General features: G+C 47.1%; 4 protein-coding genes across 4 annotated transcripts; 3 read left to right on the top strand and 1 right to left on the bottom strand.

Moving 5' to 3' along the window:
- Positions 1–333: 333 nt before the first annotated feature.
- On the top strand, positions 334–3,772 carry TSTA_093610 (DNA polymerase gamma; the record flags this gene model as incomplete). Its single annotated transcript, XM_002479033.1, has 2 exons — positions 334–511; positions 561–3,772. 2 exons carry the CDS (start codon positions 334–336, stop codon positions 3,770–3,772), a joined length of 3,390 nt encoding a protein of 1,129 aa, XP_002479078.1.
- A 575-nt stretch (positions 3,773–4,347) lies between these two features.
- Positions 4,348–6,522, top strand: TSTA_093600 (CorA family metal ion transporter, putative; the record flags this gene model as incomplete). Its single annotated transcript, XM_002479032.1, has 5 exons — positions 4,348–6,004; positions 6,062–6,135; positions 6,196–6,251; positions 6,310–6,363; positions 6,417–6,522. The coding sequence occupies 5 exons, from the start codon at positions 4,348–4,350 to the stop codon at positions 6,520–6,522; spliced, it is 1,947 nt and encodes a 648-aa protein (XP_002479077.1).
- A 99-nt stretch (positions 6,523–6,621) lies between these two features.
- TSTA_093590 (uncharacterized protein) lies at positions 6,622–7,849 on the bottom strand (the record flags this gene model as incomplete). Its single annotated transcript, XM_002479031.1, has 2 exons — positions 6,622–7,636; positions 7,683–7,849. 2 exons carry the CDS (start codon positions 7,847–7,849, stop codon positions 6,622–6,624), a joined length of 1,182 nt encoding a protein of 393 aa, XP_002479076.1.
- Positions 7,850–8,097: 248 nt separating this feature from the next.
- Positions 8,098–11,649, top strand: TSTA_093580 (DNA excision repair protein (Rad5), putative; the record flags this gene model as incomplete). The annotated part of the gene is made up of 1 exon (XM_002479030.1): positions 8,098–11,649. One exon carries the CDS (start codon positions 8,098–8,100, stop codon positions 11,647–11,649), a length of 3,552 nt encoding a protein of 1,183 aa, XP_002479075.1.
- Between the last annotated feature and the right edge of the window lie 436 nt (positions 11,650–12,085).

The raw sequence follows: 12,085 nt of genomic DNA, 5'->3' as shown, positions 1-12,085 counted from the left end.
GAGAGGTTGAAGTGATGAATGAAGGCGACCTTATCGGAAGATTATCTGCCTGAGGCGGAAATGCAGCTAGCATCTAATCTAGCCGATTTGAGTCTAGCGGATGATTAAGCTAGACCAAGTGACCCACTCAGCCCAATCGGCACTAATGAAATCATGGATTATTCATCCGATTCATCCTTTTACCTCCTTCATTATCCCATCAAGACTATTCAGCTCAACCCCCTCTAATCAGAGAGAAGTCGGGCTTTCATCTTAAATCTTTGCGCTTCGCTGCGCACCGTGCCCCTGTACGACAATGGGCTAGTTCCGTCTTTGTGTGTGCTTCATCTTTCAATGCTGCGACGGTCTGCGCATGCCCCCTCCTGGGGAGTGGCGCGGTCTTGCGTCGCGATAACATCCCGATATGGAATTCAACTATCTTATATCAGAACCTCTTCCCTGACACCGATTTTTACATCGCGGCTTTACACAACAGTGCATAGTGAACGGAAGGGTATAAAGTCGCTCTCCGGTACGTTTTTAGAGCTACTTCACGACCGCTTTTGGCTAATATGAAGTAGTACACTCTACCGCAAGATTCAACGAAATCGGCGTACAACAGCTCAGTGACTATGTACACTCTCAAATATTCTTGAATAAGCCGAACCCGCCGGACGAAAAGCTTGTCGCCTTATCAAAGGATCACCTATCTCGCCATGACTTACTGGGAAAATCACAGGAGGCTGCGAAGCCTATCGCATTCGACTTTCCGCCATTAGTCGGACAGACACTGGATGAACACTTTCACAAACTGGCCATGGATGCGTCGGAGCCGTACTTAAGCATTGCCAAATCTTACTCAACAATAAATGTCCCACAGATGCCACGAAAATGGGCAAGAAGATGCGGATGGACGAAATATAACAGTGATGGCTCGTGGGAAGCGGTTGATGCGCCGGACGAATCTGCCTTGACTTTTGATACCGAAGTTTTGTATAAAGAAAGCCCATTCGCTGTTATGGCGTGTGCAGTGAGCCCAACTGCTTGGTATGCTTGGATTTCACCGTGGTTACTCGGTGAATCAGAGAATGATCGCCATTTGGTGCCTCTGGGTGATATGTCAAAGCCGAGGGTTATTATCGGGCACAACATTGGATACGATCGGGCTCGGGTACAGGAAGAATACAACATTAAACAGTCGCGCAATTTCTTTGTGGATACCATGTCTCTTCATGTGGCTGTGAATGGAATGTGTTCTCAGCAACGACCAACTTGGATGCGACACAAGAAGAACAGAGATTTGAGAGATAAGGTTGCGAATGATAATAACGCCGTCGAGTTATCGGCGTTGCTCGAGAGCAAAATGCTCAGTGAAGAGGAAGAGGAGTTATGGGTCGGGAGAAGCTCGGTCAACTCGCTACGCGATGTCGCTAAATTTCATTGCGATGTGACGATTGACAAATCGCAGAGAGACTACTTTGGAGAATTGGACAAGGATGGAATATTGAGCCGACTAGACGAGCTTTTGGACTACTGTGCTGCTGATGTTGCAATCACCCACCGGGTTTACAAGAAAGTCTTTCCCAATTTTCTCGAGGTCTGCCCTCATCCTGTCAGCTTTGGAGCCTTGCGCCATCTGTCGTCAGTCATCCTACCCGTAAACGAAACCTGGGAGCAATACCTTCAAAATGCCGAGAATACATATCACAAACGACTTGATGACGTCCAAAAACGGTTACTGGAGCTTTGCGAAGAAGCCCTGAAGATCAAAGACGACCCTACCCAGTACGAGAGCGATCCCTGGCTACGTCAGTTAGACTGGTCTGGCCAAGAAATAAAAATGGTCAAGGGTAGAAAGAAAGGGGATCCCCCTCGCCCAGCGGCGAGACAGAAAAAACCCGGCATGCCAAAGTGGTATAAAGATCTCTTTCCGACTAGTAATGCCGACATAAATCTCACGGTCAGAACCCGCATTGCGCCAATTCTTTTGAAGTTATCATGGGATAGCCATCCACTTATATGGTCCGATAAATATGGTTGGACCTTCAGAGTCTCGTTGAACGAGGCGCACAACTATCAAAATCAACCGGTCACTCAATGCGATATGAATGAAGAAACCAACGCAGAGCTTCGGGATGACAGAAAACATGTTTACTATAAGCTACCGCATAAGGATGGACCGCAGGCTCGGTGCATCAATCCTTTGGCTAAAGGCTATCTCACATATTTCGAGCGCGGTACGCTATCATCAAAGTTCGCTCTTGCCAAAGAGGCATTGGAAATGAACGCCTCCTGTTCGTATTGGATCAGTGCTCGCGATAGAATTATGAGTCAACTGGTTGTTTATGAAGATGAGTTGAAACGTCAAAAGAAGGCTGCAAAAAAGCAACTTGGTTTTATCTTGCCACAAGTCATCCCAATGGGCACCATTACTCGTCGTGCCGTGGAAAACACATGGCTTACTGCCAGCAATGCTAAAGCCAATCGCGTGGGATCTGAACTCAAAGCAATGATCAAGGCCCCGCCAGGATATGTATTTGTCGGTGCCGATGTTGACTCTCAGGAGTTGTGGATTGCCAGTTTGGTCGGTGATGCGCAATTCCAGCTCCATGGAGGCAATGCTATTGGATTCATGACGCTGGAAGGCTCCAAAGCAGCCGGAACCGATTTGCATTCGCGCACTGCGTCTATCCTTGGCATTTCTAGAAATGATGCCAAAGTCTTTAATTATGGGCGTATCTACGGTGCTGGGTTGAAGTTTGCTTCCACTTTACTTCGTCAGTTCAATCCCACGCTGACTGAAAAGGAGACGAGTCAAATTGCGTCTAAGCTGTACAAGGAGACTAAAGGCACTCGTACGACACGCAAGATTCTGAATGACGGACCTTTCTGGCGTGGCGGTACTGAGTCGTTTGTCTTTAACAAGTTGGAAGAATTTGCTGAGCAGGAACGGCCACGAACTCCAGCATTGGGAGCGGGCATTACCGAAGCCCTCATGCGTCGATTTATTAACAAGGGTAGCTTTATGACATCCCGCATTAACTGGGCTATTCAGTCTTCAGGTGTTGATTATTTGCATCTTTTGATTACGGCCATGGACTTTCTTATTCGACGCTTCAACATCGATGCCAGGCTGGCTATTACCGTGCACGACGAGATTCGTTACCTGGTTAAAGAAGAAGACAAATACCGTTCAGCCATGGCTTTACAAATCGCCAACGTCTGGACCCGTGCAATGTTCTCACAGCAAGTTGGCATTGACGATCTTCCTCAATCATGTGCATTTTTCTCGGCAGTCGATATCGACCATGTTCTCCGAAAAGAAGTCAACATGGACTGCGTGACTCCGTCTCATCCTACTAAAATCCCGCACGGGGAAAGTCTTGATATTCATCAGCTAATGGAAAAAGGGGAGAGCGCATACCTCGACCCTTCAATAAAACCCATCACACCGCCTACACCCGAAAATTATTCATACACACCTAGAAAATCAGTCATGTCAGCTCTCCAGACTTCCAATGACATTGTGTTTATCCGCGCTCAAATTACCAATGATGACAAGGAGCTACGAGACATCATCAAGGAGAAATCGACGACCATAGCAAAATCCAGAGTATCGACCGGCCAACGGACAACCTCCTCCGCACCAAAACCTGCAAGTGAACCACAGCGAGCCTTGCTCATGGAAGACTGGAACAATTACGGTCACCAACAGTATCCTCATGCTTCGAAACAGAATGCATTCCCATTCTCCAAATATCCATTCAAGCAACGTCCAACTGCTCGCGCATGATCTATTGAGGTCAGCGCTGGACTTTCATCTTTCGTTTCGTTTTGTATATAGTATCTGTATATTTTACGCTTCTCTCCTATTGCATCATGCCCGCCATGTATCACCATGTATGTACAGTTGACGTCTTCTCTCTATCCTCGTGTCATTATCTTCGTCCGGTGCATTGGTCGGCGTTGAGCTGAGTGTACGGCTGGGTTAGATGTTAATTGTCCTGGGCACCGAGGGGCATGTATTTAAGTGTATTCTGTTAAATGAATTGTGATACCTAATAAGTTGACAATGATATTGAATATCTTAAAGTAATTAAGCTTAGTATGTGGAAGTGGGGAAGATCTTCAAGGTGGAGTTTCCTTGTTCCAGCCGTGATGTCAGAAAAAGACCTGGCTCTTAACCACCACCACAACAAGAAACATCTACGTCCGAATATAAACAATGACCATCAAAAAACAAAACCAGATCAATGCGCGATTACCGTCTGGCTGAGTAGCTGGCATCGCTGCCGCGTCGCAACCACTGAATGCCAATGTTGACACTACGACCTTGATTTACCGTCGCAAAGAACAACACATCCCACCATGGCAGTCGACGCTCACGATTACGCATCTCAGCATGCACAGGCAGGATTATCGCCCGACTCAGCGCCTGATCCCATCGACATCGAAGCTCAATCTCCTCGTGGCCGATCCTCTCACAACGATGACCCTGTATCCCCCGGCGCATTCTCAGCATCAGCGCGTGTCGACTCAATTTCCACGATTAGACGACGCTCAAAGAGGACAAATACTCTACATTCCTATCACCGCGAAGGAGGCTCCAGTCCCGAGCGACACTGGAATGCCGGGAATGAACCTGGCATAGATCCAAACAGGGCCTCACCACTCTCCGAATCAGAATGGACTCAGCTCCCCATAGACCTACATCGCATTTGCGAAATCACCGTTGTCGATTTTTCACAGGAGGATATGCGGCAGTACGTGTTGGATAATAGCTCAATTGAACAATTTCTGGCGCGGGAACGGGAGTCTTGGGTACAGTGTCGATGGATAAATGTGAATGGATTGAGTTGGGATGTGATTCGCATATTGGGCAGACACAAGAATCTACACAGACTGGCGATTGAGGATCTGATGCATCCACATAATCGGACCAAGGTGGATTGGTATTCGGATCATGCGTATATTGTCATGTCGTTGCAACGACTTGAGAAGCTGCGTCATCATGAGAATGATAATACCGATTCTGATGACTACGATGATCATAAGCCTTCGGATGGTGGTAGCGATACGGATTCGAGTGAAAGTAGCTTACCTCCGGTAGTTATACGGAGAAGGAAATGGAATGTTATTAAGGCTGCTCTTCAGGATCTGTTGTTCCCCAAATGGAGCCGAAAACGAGACCGCAAGAAGGTCAAGTTTGCAGGACCTGAGCCCAGTTTCAATGGTGGGAAAGTATCGAATGGTGCCAACACTGGAGATTTCCTGAGGATGTCGCCCATGCCTCGCACATTACAGCGGTATAGGGGTGGGCCGAACGAAGAAAGAATAGAATTCATGGAACGCCATGCAGTGCTCGCATCTCAGGGTTTGCGCGTGACCTTGGAGCAAGTTTCGATTTTCTTGAATGCTGATAACACGGTTCTGTCTTTCTTCGATGCTAGTGCGGGTGACATTGAGTCTCCTATTGTCAAACGACTCAGTTCACCGGAGACCATTCTACGCAAATCTTGTGATGCGAGCATGCTTGTTCAGGCTATTCTGGACGCTATCATCGATCTTGCCATCCCAGTTACACTCGCTTATCAGGATGCAATCGGTGATCTTGAAGTAGCCGTACTGACAGATCCCAACATCGACCAGTCTAAACTCTTGTATATTCTTACTTCTGAGATTTCCGTGCTGCGTAACGCCATGCAGCCAATGGTGGCAGTCATAAATGCACTTCGGGATCACCGCTCACAACCTGTCCAAACACCAGGCGTAGGAAGTATCAATATCGGATCTCTGAGCAAGACTAATACGAATACAACCACAGACGGAAGTCTGCCTAGTTTTCCGTTTATAGGAACTGGAACTCCGAACTTGAAGAGTGTTGGCGCTTCGACTATTACTATCAGCGCCATGTGTCATACCTACCTAGGTGACGTGCTGGATCACTGTATAACCATCGTTGAAGGATATGATCAAATGAGACGGTCTGCGGATAATATGATTGATCTTATTTTTAACACCATCGGTCAGTCAGATACCCCTGGAGGTTATAGCCGTTTTTGCTGATTGTGTGATGCATTAGGTGCCTATCAAAACGAGAGCATGAGACAGCTCAGCTTCATTACAGCTTTGTTCCTTCCGTTGACGTTTCTGTCTGTACGTCACTCCTGCAATGCACCGCCAATTAAGGAGGGGTATAACACTAACGAGAGATAGGGATACTTTGGAATGAACTTTGTAAACTTTGCTGGCGTACAAGAACACAGCGACGCGTAAGCCATACTACCCTGACAAGCTCCTAGTATCAAAGACTGACCTGTCTACTTGCAGTTATTTCTGGGAGATAGCTGTTCCATTCGTTTTTGTACTCACGCTAGTGCTCATGTGAGCTTATTCAACTTTCAGGTTTTCCGTGACATGACGCTAATAATGTATAGGCGAGACATGATCGGTCGATACTTCCTAAAACTTGCTCAGAGAAGACTATTCTTCAGCTCGAGAAAGCATCGCCAGGAACGAAAACGCGAGAGACGGAATCGATAGCTTTGTTTATGGCTGCTGTAAAATGTGCAGCGTACCGTTCATATTCTATCTTATTGTACACACATGATACACCCATACCGCTATCAATACATGACTGAATCAAAAAGACTTGCTCCGATGAGCAAGATAAGCCTTCCAAGGCAACCTCCAATCCGATCTTAGCAATTTGGGATTGAAAATATCAAAATCAAAGGATTGTAGTCTATCGAGCCATAACTGCGTTGATACGGCGGGCATCAATACTCCAAACCCTCTCTCGACTTCATTAAGCTGTTTTTCGTACGGCGATAAGGTTTGGTCGTCTGTAGAGTTGGTGTATTGATGACCCTCCTCACCTTCATGCTCAAACTCATGACCAACACCCTGACCTGCGCGAAGATTTTTCAACATTTGTCTTGCTGTAATCAAATGATCCGAAGCGCGCGTTGCGACAGTGAAAACCGCATCTTTCAAACCCGGAGCCTCCGCGCCTTTACGAAAAACTTCTTCTTCTATAACTCCCGATTGAGCCATTATATCTAACGGTAGCGTGATGGCGCCTTGTCTGGCTTCTGATCCACTAGTAGAACTTATAAGTGAAGACTGATTGGTATGATGCTTTGCGGGTGCCGGAAACGCGACGAGGGGTAATCCTCGTAACACGGCTGAGATACCAGTTGCCTTTCCGATGTGAGATGCTATATGGTCCACTGTGATGGAGGTCAGGGGTACGGAGGAGAGAGTCAAGTAGAGTAATGTTGAATACGTGTTTTCGGCATAAGATTCTAGAGCGGAGAGATCTGCGAATGGAGTGTTTGAGAGAGATTGTTCGCGCGCATTGATCATGCGCAGAAACCAGCCTTTACTTAGTCGTGCGCGACCATTGGTGCGAAAGCTGAGGTCCTCGATTGCGTTTGCCAGGAGAATGGCGACGGGTTCCTTGGGTGGTGAACCGGATAATGTGCGAGTGATGGTATCGCGCCAGAATTGTAGACGCATGAGACCGATTGTGTGCGAGGATGTGGTGTCAGGAATCATTGACAGTGAGATGTTCAGCGCGCGGAGGGCGAGGTATAATGTTTGAGCTTGTGGGGGGATGAATGTGCTGAGGATGTAGGATGGACGGTCATAGTTTCTATGTAGTATTAGATTGGTCCGTATGTACTGGGAAGAGGACTTACTGTACGAGATTTGTGCAGTATCTTCGAGCTGATTCTGTCTCTGCGTCTGCTGCGCCAGTTACTGGAGCTTGCCATTGTGAAGACTTGGAGAATGTGCGTCTTTGCGAGCAGAGCTGTCTTGGAGCTTTGAGGGCTCGAATGCGTAGAGCTGGTTTTGTTGCTGACATGGTCGAATTAATATTTTGTCTCTAGACCATTTGCATTCTATCTGGGTTATTCAATTGCTGCCATCCTGATCTTGTGTCGATGTTCGTCTGAGAAATATTGATAATTTTACGACGAATGACGTTGGTTGGATCGGCGCTTACCCGCGTTCTTTCCGTGCGTCGCGCCAGAGCGCGTCTTCCCAACCGAGACAAATTGATTCTGTTCTTTTCTTACTTACAACCTCCTTTCGTCGAATATATCCGCCAACATGAGTGATACAGCATTTTACACTTATAACGGCGATGACCACGACGCCGAACGTCCTGCGAAGAAACGTCGTTTTTTCGTCGAGGACGAGAACCAAGCTTCACGCAACGGTCACGACGTACAGAACGTTTCTCAGCAAAACGCCTCGTCACAGGTAGACAGTCCTGTCAATGAAGGAAACGATACTACTTGCGAAACATTTCAGCAGGTCACAGAGAGCACTGCTCCATGCCAACAGATCCAAGATGCTAATGGGTTCGACGCTCAACTCTTCACGAGCATTGTCGGTCAGGATGTCCCAGAATCTATCATCACAAAGATTCGACAAGCCGCCGGAGGAAATATAGAAAGAGCTATCAATATATTTTTAGACGGATCATACGAAAGAATAACCACCAGGCCTGCACCTCTCCCCGAACGACAGCGAGGAACCTTACCAACCGCTCTCGAAGTGCAAACCGATACGACCAGAAAGACTACGAGGAATACTTCCGAATGGACTCCACCGGAGGGTGCAGAGGTTCTCCAGTACATGCCTTCACATCGGTACATTGGAGCTTTCGGTGTAGCGGCTTGGGCTACCAGAAGTGGCTTAAACGTGCTTCGACACGGAGACAAAGTCAAGATTGAAAGAACGAAAATGCGCACGACAAAAATAGGCCGAAAGGGAAGGGTTATACCTAACCAAAAGGCAGATGTTATTACTCGCTTTACGAATATAGAAGGAGAAGAGATAGGACGATTACCGCAGGAAACAGCAGAATGGGTCTCGACACTGATTGATCAGAAGATCTGCGATTTTGAAGGATACTGTGTTTTTGCTCCTGATTGGATGCGAGTGAATGACACAGTATACCTCCAGTTGCACTGTTATCTCAAAAGTGATGCGTTCGTTAAAAATGCGTTTTATAATATAGACGACAACAGGACGGTTCAGCTATTCGAACAAAAGGAGAGTACAGAGGAGAAGGATTTGAGGATACGGCAGATTGCACTCGTTCGTCTTTTCGACGAGATTGGTCTTCTACCGACTTCGACCAATGAGACTACCGCCAAGCATAAAAAAGAGGGCTTGCTTCGTGCAGCTGAAATGGCCGAGCAGTACGATAAAAATAAGGATAGACCCAAGGAAGCCACCGATCTGGAAGACTCGGGCCCTGATGAGGAGACAGCTGAATTGGAGGAGGACCATCTTGACACTTTATACCAGAAAGCTCAATCGTTTGATTTCAATACCCCCGAAGCACAACCTGCAGAAACATTTGCCCTTGATCTTCGCAAGTACCAGAAGCAAGCGTTGCATTGGATGCTCGCCAAAGAAAGAGATACCAAATCGAATAGGGGGGAATCAATGCACCCTTTGTGGGAAGAGTACAAGTGGCCAGTGAAGGATGCAGATGACAAGATCTTGCCATGTGTTGAGCGACAGGATGCCTTTTATGTGAATCCTTACTCTGGCGAGTTAAGTCTAGATTTCCCTGTTCAGGAACAACACTGTTTAGGTGGGATTTTGGCAGACGAAATGGGATTGGGCAAGACAATTGAAATGATGAGCTTGGTCCACACAAATAGGGAAACACCAGCTGCTCCGTCTTCGATGGATGAACTGCATAGACAGTCCATGTCTGCTACCGGCATAGTTGCAGCGCCTTACACTACTCTGGTCGTTGCACCAACGTCACTCCTGGCGCAATGGGAGAGCGAGGCCCAAAAGGCTTCGGCGCCAGGAACAATGAAGACTCTCATATACTACGGATCAGATCGATCAACGAACTTGAAAACTCTCTGCTCTAGGGCAAACGGTATCAATGCACCGAATGTCATTGTGACTAGCTATGGTGTCGTATTATCAGAGTTCCGCAGCTTTGTGACACAAGGACAACACAATCCTGCTGCACATATTGGGCTTTTCTCGCTTGAATTCTTCAGAGTTATTCTTGACGAAGCGCACCTCATCAAGAATCGACTCTCTAAATCTGCTCGCGCATGCTATGAGCTTAACGCTATCCATCGATGGGTGTTGACCGGTACGCCAATCGTGAATCGACTAGAAGATCTTTTCAGTTTGGTACGCTTCTTGAAGGTTGAACCATGGAGTAATTTCTCCTTCTGGAAGACATTCATTACGGTTCCATTTGAGTCTAAGGACTACGTCCGCGCATTGAACGTGGTCCAAAGTGTTCTTGAGCCGCTTGTACTTCGTAGAACGAAGACGATGCAAACTCCGGAAGGCGAAGCATTGGTCCCTCTTCCTCCACGAACAGTTACAATTGAGGAGGTTGAACTCTCCGAAGACGAGCGAGCAATCTATGACCTCGTTTATTACCGTGCAAAGAGAACATTTAATGATAATGTCGAGGCCGGAACGCTAATGAAATCTTACTCGACTATCTTTGCGCAAATCTTACGTCTCCGTCAAACATGCTGTCATCCAATTCTGACGCGAAATAAAGCTATCGTTGCCGATGAGGAGGATGCGGCATTAGCCGCTGACGCGGTGAATGAGATGAAGGATGATATGGACTTGCAAGAGCTCATTGACCGCTTTACCAAATCCACGGAATCATCGAGTACAGCCCAATCGCAGGATACGGCGTCTCGATTCACGACACATGCTTTGCGACAAATCCAGAATGATACCAGTGCCGAATGTCCTATCTGTTCAGAGGAACCATTGATTGAGCCTGCAGTTACGGGATGCTGGCATAGTGCCTGCAAAAAATGTCTTGAGAACTATATCCGGCACCAGACTGATAAAGGAGAACTGCCACGATGCTTTTCATGTCGCGCTCCTGTAACACGACACGATATTTTTGAAGTCATTCGATATCAGTCACCCAGCAGCACACCGGATGAAATCGATACTTCAACACCGCCAACCTCGTCACAGCCAGCACCAAGAATATCCTTGCGGCGTATATATCCTCTATCTCCATCAGCTCATACCTCAGCCAAAATCCACGCTCTCATCACCCATCTTCTAAAATTACCACCAAACTCCAAATCCGTCGTCTTCTCCCAATTCACATCATTCCTGGACCTGATCGGTCCACAACTCACAAAAGCCGGTCTAACCCACCTACGCCTCGACGGCTCAATGCCACAAAAGGCCCGAGCCGAAGTCCTCCGGCAATTCAACCGTACCGAAATCTACGAAGAACTCGAATCTGACGAAGATGCCCCTAAAGACGGAGGTGCATCAGCGACCCACAGCAAACCCCCACAACCATCCCCAAGCATCCTCCTAATCAGCCTCCGAGCAGGTGGCGTGGGCCTCAATCTCACCGCGGCCAACAACGTATTCATGATGGACCCCTGGTGGAGTTTTGCCGTTGAAGCACAAGCAATCGACCGCGTGCATCGCATGGGTCAATTACGTGAAGTCTCCGTGACACGATTTGTGGTTAAGGATTCGATTGAAGTGCGTATGTTGCGGGTGCAGGAACGAAAGATGAATATTGCAGGTTCATTAGGGTTGAGGGTTGGTGGTGATGGGACGGAGGATGATAGGAAGAAAAATCGGATTGAGGAGTTGAGGCTTTTGTTTGAGTAGTCTCCTCAACTGCGGCAGTCTAGTTTTTTTCGGTGTTGGTGTGAATATTTTTGTATATAGTTGTTGCATCTAGGGTTGTGAATTAGATACTCATACCCTTATGTAGTTATCCGCGTCTTCGCCAGATTGACACTCCAGCGCATAGAATACCTACACTATGAAGTTCATATAGCCCGTTTGTTATCGCGTAAAGTTATTTTTATCCAAGTCTACGGAACACTAATTACAACCGAGTCAAACAAACCACCACGTATAATAGAAATAAATACAAGACATAATAACCCGATAACGCCGCCCGGCTATGTAATTCATCCTGGTATAACGTGAAGAGGGAAGAGGAAAGAAAAAAAGGGGGGAAGAGCTGTGTCAAGAAGAGAGAACGCCCCGTACAAATAAGTCCACCAATAATCATATAGCACTTTACATGAGACAAAAG

Source organism: Talaromyces stipitatus, genomic scaffold (genome assembly GCF_000003125.1).
Source record: "Talaromyces stipitatus ATCC 10500 scf_1105507295527 genomic scaffold, whole genome shotgun sequence".
Taxonomy (NCBI): domain Eukaryota; kingdom Fungi; phylum Ascomycota; class Eurotiomycetes; order Eurotiales; family Trichocomaceae; genus Talaromyces; species Talaromyces stipitatus.
Note: the sequence above shows the minus strand (reverse complement) of the source record. Positions and strands in the feature narration are given on the sequence as shown.